Here is a 7,217-nt window from a genome sequence, read left to right as displayed (position 1 = left end):
TACTTAATTTTTTCCAACAATTTCTTCATGAGCAACTGCCTGTAAAATGAATGATTCCGAATGGCTTTTAGTTTAACTATATCTTTATTGAACAGTAAATTACTGATATCTTGTAGTATCTGTAGTAGATTTTATAGTTAAATAACTGTAAAACAAACTGCATCCTAAAGTTTTGGCGTACTGTAACAGGACAGTATATACTGTTATGGGAATATTACAAAATTTTGTTTTACAATGCTACTGTCTAAACTACAATATATAAATCTCTTTTTATTACAATAAAGTAGTAGTAATTCAGGATTCAGCATCTTGCCCAAAGACACTTCGGCATGGGCTGGGATTTGAGCCGCCAACTCTGTGATGGGGGACGACTGCTCTACCCATACCCCTCAGCCACAGCCACCCCTATTTGGTTATGTAAATAAGAATAAGGACAGTTGAATATTTATTGTGGTGTTTGAACAATAAAATACATAGCACAATAATACAAAAATACCAGAATATAGTAAAATTCAAAAATCTGGCTCATCATCCCAAAATTGTCACAACTGTAAACTTTTGAAGATGTAATACTCCAAATTTCCTATATACGAATTACCTGAATGCATTTGATTTAACCGTACAAAATATCTAGACCAAATGATTTGGATTCACTGGCACAATTATATCAACTCATATTTAAGCGCACAGCTGCTATTCATATTTGTTTGAATTGAAGTTTCAATTGTTTGGTCATCAGATCACCATGTATAAAATGAACAACCAGCAAACACTGTTCAAAAAAACTCAAGTACGACAATATAAACAAAGAGAGGGGATATAAGAAAATAAAGGCAGAAGCCACAAAACCAGCAATCTAATTGTCACTTATGTTTTGACAAAGGTTCAAAAATGTAATGATGATTAATTTAGGCTATACCATTGGCTTGAATTGTCCACTTTTAGTTTTACATGGCAAATTCAACAATGCTGCTCTAAACTGAATAATATTTAACTGCAGCACTATAAGGATTTATGTTTAAAAGAGACATATGATGCTATTTCAGTTTTTCTTTCCTGTAATGTGTTATGTAGATAATTGTGTATGTAAAAGGTCTTCAAAGTTAAAAAGCATGAAGTCTGCATTTAGGGAGATCCTCTCACCCGCAGAAAACACTCCTCTTGAAGTTCCTTAACCTGACACAGAATTCTCCCCTTTCCGTACTTCATCCATTCTTTAACCTTAGGTTTGGTAGTTTTAGGTCTGTTAGCTAGTCACTTCATTTCACTGTAGTTGGTATATACACTGTTTACTTTGTTAATAAATAAGTATTGTTCTTTATTCTGTGTGCTGTGGTTCTCAGTTCCGCATATTGAGTCCAAGCCATTTTGCAACCATAACACAGACATTGTATTGACATTTATCAACAGCTGATGTGTATTTCTGTGTGTGCAGGTGTCTTCCTGTTGCCTTACCTCTTCTTTGCTGTACTGTGTGGTGTGCCAATATTCCTGCTAGAGACTGTGATTGGTCAGTACACACAGGAGGGCGCCATCACCTGCTGGACCAACCTCAGCCCACTATCACAGGGTAATCTTATATAACCACAGTAAAATTCAAACACTGCGAATGTTGTACTTTGCAAAAAGTATTGACCCCCAAAACCCAATAACTGTGCCACCATTGGCAGCAACAACTGCAACTAAATGCATGCCATTAGTTATTTTCCTCATTGTGGAGGAAGTCTGGCCCACTTCTCTTTGCAGATTTGTTTTTATTCAGCCACATTGGAGGGCCTGCAACCACGAACTGCCCCTCCAAGGTCTTGCTCGAGCATTTCAATTGGATTTAAGTCAGGAATTTGACTAGGCCCAAATCCTTAGTTTTATTTCTTTTGAGCCATTCAGAGGTGGACTTGCAAATGTGCAAATGAGCTTTAGGTCATAAACTCATGGGCAGATATTCTTCTTCATGATTTTGTGGTCGAGAGCAGAATTCATGGTTCCATCAATGACAGCAAGTCGTCCCAGTCCTGAAGCAGCAACACAGCCACAGAACATCACACTACCATTACCGTGATTGACAGTTGATATGATGTTCTTATTGTAGAATGATGTCTTAGCTTTACGCCAACAGGACCTATAACTTCCAATGAGGTTTACTTTTGACTCATCATTCCACAGAATATTATCCCACTTTATATTGCCAGACAGGTTCTATTTAACTTATAATTGAGCAGGTATTGCAGTAATCATGCCTGGGTGTTGCATTGGACTCAATTATCCATTAAATTTGGATTAATGTATTGATTTAGGAATTAAGGGGGCAAATACTTTTTTTACATTCGGCCAGGTACTTCTGCACAGCTTCTTTCTTCAGTAGAGGAAATCTCATGATAAATTAGTTTGATGATCTGAAATATTTGTGTGACAAATACAAAAAAATAGAAGAAATCAGGAAGGGGGCAAATACTTTTCACAGCACTGTATATTTTTATATATTTATATATACTTATTTTTTAGAGGCGCTATGGAGTCTAATGTTAATCGTAATGAGTTTACAGAACTGGACAAGATGGTCAATCTCAGTGGAGCTAGGGTTTTTAAAGAATTCGTTGTTTATATCGACGGATAATACAGGGTTAAATGTAATTGGAATTATTTCCTTAAACTTAGCTACAGCACTATCAGGTAGACATCTAGAAAAGGAGTTTTTTATTAGTGGCATATATTCTGATAATGAGAAATCGAAGGTTATTAAATTATTGTCTGATAGAATCGGATTATGTGGAAGTGCTATTAGATGTTCAATTTTGACACTGTATGATAATACAAGGTCAAGTGTGTGGTAAAAACAATGAGTAGGTTGGTGTACACACTGACTGAAACCAATTGAGTCTAGTACTGAAATAAATTCTTCACTAAGGCAATCATTATTATTGTCAACATGAATATTAAAGTCACCAACAATAATAACTTTATCTGTTTTAGGACTAGGTTTGATAAAAACTCAGGGAATTCCGTTAAAAATTCTGAATAAGCCCCAGGAGCACGGTAAACTACAGCAAATATTCTGTTTATCATCAAATGCGCCAAATATTCAATATATGACATTTAATTATTTTTTTACTTTTCTTATAGATTCTTCTTCATGTTGAAGTGATTGCATCAAATCATTTCTGCACATACCCTAGCTGCTCATTCTTGCTGCTTATCAGCCGTTCTATCACACTGAAGATGTTCTGTTGTATTCAGATCTGGGGACTAGGCAGGTCACTGACTGAACAGACATTTTAACATGTCATGATAAGCATGGCTGGACTGAAGACGTACAATTCTTCAGATTTTGTGCCATTATCCAACTTATATTATAAAAATGGATCAAGAAAATCAAAAGATGGAAAGACAGATAGCTCGCCTTCAAAGTAAAAGTTTTAGGTTGTGAGCCATGTTGGCTGCACCGGTCAATTTCAAGGGAGTGCTGCAGTGAACGGTGAATGGCAAACAACTGTACTGTAAAGTGCTTTGAGTGGTCATCAAGACTAGAAAAGCGTTATATAGATACAGACTATTTACAGTAATATTCATGTATGCATGTAATTATTAATTTATACATTCCTCAGGTCACTAGTTTGATTAAGGCCATTTAATCTGTAATTTTGGGTGAAGACTTCATATAGTGTTGTGACTTGTGAGTCTGACTCGTAGAAAGAGTTTAAATTATCTAGATCTTTATTGTTGGCTCCATGATAACGACCCTAAAAGTTTGTGGATGTCTGGCCTACATAACCCAAAAGGTTTACTTTGAGGGCAAGCTGTCATTTGTTAAATTTTCATTGTACAACAGCATTTAGACAACATTGGCTATCAAACAATAAGATCACACCCATCAACATTAATTTTCATCTGCACACAATATAGGCAATGATATTAGGCAATATCCTTATAAAGTGAATTGTTCAATATACAACGTGAACAACTGCAGAGGAATGAAACTTCATGCATAGACTGATGTAAAAACAGTTTAGAGAGAGTAGATCAACTAATAGATTAATTGAGTCATAGTTGTAGCTTTATTTACATTTTCTTCCTCAAATTTCTTACACCAGCTTTAACTGGCTGGGCACATTCTGATGTTGACTTTTCAGATTCAAATGTTAGACTTGGCACATTTAGAAAATACAAATGCTCAAACTTGTCAATAAGCAATGCCTCTACAGTCCTGAGCAGTATTGGCAGTATTATCGTGTTTATGTTGGTGTCATATTTATCTGCTGTATGTCACAGGGCTAAAACTAAATGATTCTGCAGGATTTTTGATGTTTTCTTCCTCCAGGAATAGGCTATTCTAGCATAGTGATCCAGCTGTATTCCAGACTCTACATCATTGTTCTGGCCTGGGCCCTCCTCTACCTCATCTACTGTTTCAGGGCCACTCTGCCCTGGGCTACTTGCAACAATCCCTGGAACACAGGTCAGCACGGGTTTTTACATCGACACTGCCATCTTCATCAGACATCTGTGACAAGATCTTTCTTCATCAGTTCATCTTCACCCGTCCATTCCCCTTTGAGAGAGAAAGCTCTGTGCAGATAGAGATTTTGTTTGTGTGCGATCAAGCAGTGCTGTGAACTAAATGGCAGGCTCTGCAGTTAAAAGTTAAGATCAGGAGGACAGCCCTCTTTGCCTCACTCTCCCTCTCTCCCACACAAACACACTCACCCTCTGTCACAGTCAGATTGACCATAAGCAGCACCTCGAGAAATCCTACTTGCATCGGTGCCATCCATCAAGGTTTTAACCTCTTTGCATTCAGCAAAAAACACTTTTGCTGTGTTCATTCACATGAGTATGTAAGAGTTTGGCATGTACACCATTTGGTTGTGTTTCAGTTCAGTGAGTATGGGACCATGCTGTCAGAGCTCCAGTCAAGCACTGAACCATTTGTTAAACACATTTTTTAACTTAGTAACATAAAATAATAACCATATAACTATCATTCTGATGATCATTTCAATTCACTTTGTGATCTGAAAATTGAAGTTTAAATAACACATTTTCTGTCAACAGACAGATGTGTGGACCTCACATCTGCAAACTGGACTGCATTACACAATGGTAACCTGACCAGAAACTGGACATCTGGAAATCTCACCAAGTCTTCAGCATCTGAGTTCTGGGAGTGAGTCAGTGTTGCCAAACAAAGCTCATTATAAATGACATAGGGTGGCAGGAACATATTTAATGTATAAATACATTCTGTCCTTGGTAAGGACAGTAATTCTTTACACATGCAACCACCACCCACTGTCTGGTGTCCCCACACAGGAGAGGAGTGTTGTCCATGTCTGGGGGAATAGACGAGATTGGCACAGTGAAATGGGAGCTGCTGTTGTGTCTCCTGGCCTGCTGGGTGGCCTGCTACTTCTGCATCTGGAAAGGTGTCCGCTTCACAGGAAAGGTCTGTGAGCAGATCAGACCTGTGTGCAATCAATTTAGTTTTTATAGCCTACCAATGGTTTTGCCAAACAGGAAGACTTGGCTTTGATCAGGGAAACTACACTATTGAGGAAGCAGCAGCAGTGTCAACAAATGGTCAGCAGGGATTTTCCCACTTACTGCTGATACAGTTACAGAACATTTAGAACATTTGCATTGAACAACTGACATCTGCTACATTGGTGCAACTGACTCATCTTATAAAAATGAGGAGCATTTTGACATTTGGTTCATACTGGGTTTATTTTTGTCAGTTCTCATTACAGTACAATATGTATTTACTATCCTGGAAAAGTTATCGAACACTTGTAACAAATTGTAACTATTTTCTTCATTTTTCTTTCTGTTGTGTTGACATGGAATGGAAGCACCTCTTGACCAACACTATCAGTATCATAGGGCCAGTGCTCTTGTAACCTGACACAGAAATATGTTATCTATCCACTGAAATTTCAGGTGGTGTATGTCACGGCAGTGTTCCCCTATGTAATGTTGGTCATTCTGCTGGTCAGGGGCTTGACACTGCCAGGGGCCTGGCAGGGTGTGGTCTATTACCTTTATCCAGAACCTTCTCGTCTGGCAGACCTTCAGGTGAGACACCTTAGATAAATCATGAAGTTTTACAATGTTTTTTCTGGGACTATGTGACTAAAAGATGTTTTTCAATGGTACATTTTTATGTTGACCAGTCAAAGCTACTTTTGGCCAATTATTGTTGTAGATGTGCAAAGAATGGTGATGAAACCGCAGTTCTTTTGACACAGTATTATGACGATGACGTTATTACATATGGTTTTTCACCTTTGGTAATCAGGTGTGGATGGAAGCCTGCGCTCAGGTCCTTTTCTCCTATGGTGTTGCATCAGGGACCTTAATCACTCTGGGCAGCTACAACAAAGTTAAGAACAACTGTTACAGGTAAACCATGTGATCAGTAGTTCCACTGAAACATTGATGAAGTTGTGTTTTTGGAGTCCAACCATCAGTTTCACCCCACAGTTAGTATCAGGTTTTTTCTCTTGTGAAGGAAGACAATTTATTTTGAAAAGACCTATAAATTATGAATCTGCTTTTGCATTGCACTGTTTCCACAACCCTTTCAGTTAAATACATTCAGAGCCTTCTGCAATGCTCTGGGAGATAGCACTGAATGGTCCAAAATGTATCTAACTTATAAATTGTATTAAGTGAGAACTTTATGGGGTGACCGGGTATAGTGGGTGTATATACACACCCACTATGCCTAACTATAGAAATCAGGTCAATATATATCATATACAGATATAGATATATATATAGTATACACATTGTAAAATTGATAGAATACTTAATTTCTCTGTGCAGAAGGCCCCAGTTGTCTTCTCTGGCCAGACAAGTTTGCAGCATGTATTCTAACCCTTCTCCCCGTCTCCACTTTCCCTATGTATATCCACTGTTGCTATCAAAGAAAGGTTTGTGTGTGTGTGTGTGTGTGTGTGTGTGTGTGTGTGTGTGTGTGTGTGTGTGTGTGTGTGTGTGTGTGTGTGTGTGTGTGTGTGTGTGTGTGTGTGTGTGTTTTTGCAGGGACAGTCTGTGGCTGTGTGTGCTGAACAGTTGCACCAGCTTGGGTGCAGGATTTGCAGTCTTCTCAGCTCTGGGCTTCATGGCCCAGGTCCAGGGAGTTCCCATCAACATGGTCGTGGATTCAGGTCTGATTTAAACCTTGAAGCAACCATGTCTGTTAAATATGAATTTTCCTT

At 38.2% G+C, this 7,217-nt stretch overlaps 1 protein-coding gene across 3 annotated transcripts in view; it reads left to right on the top strand.

Annotated features, from left to right (window-relative positions):
* The window catches only part of LOC118123692 (sodium- and chloride-dependent GABA transporter 2), a 127,736-nt gene that overhangs the window by 110,633 nt on the left and 9,886 nt on the right, over positions 1-7,217 (top strand). The window contains exons 3-9 of one of the 3 annotated variants that reach the window (XM_047343782.1): positions 1,436-1,570; positions 4,316-4,453; positions 5,050-5,161; positions 5,308-5,440; positions 5,935-6,069; positions 6,293-6,396; positions 7,042-7,166. In XM_047343782.1, the coding sequence (XP_047199738.1) occupies positions 1,436-1,570; positions 4,316-4,453; positions 5,050-5,161; positions 5,308-5,440; positions 5,935-6,069; positions 6,293-6,396; positions 7,042-7,166 (882 nt within the window). The remainder of the gene's footprint in view (positions 1-1,435; positions 1,571-4,315; positions 4,454-5,049; positions 5,162-5,307; positions 5,441-5,934; positions 6,070-6,292; positions 6,397-7,041; positions 7,167-7,217) is intronic. The other 2 variants (XM_047343783.1, XM_047343785.1) reach the window with 2 other exon arrangements.

Source organism: Hippoglossus stenolepis, chromosome 16, assembly GCF_022539355.2.
Source record: "Hippoglossus stenolepis isolate QCI-W04-F060 chromosome 16, HSTE1.2, whole genome shotgun sequence".
Lineage (NCBI taxonomy): Eukaryota > Metazoa > Chordata > Actinopteri > Pleuronectiformes > Pleuronectidae > Hippoglossus > Hippoglossus stenolepis.
This window is presented reverse-complemented; position numbering and strand designations above follow the sequence as displayed.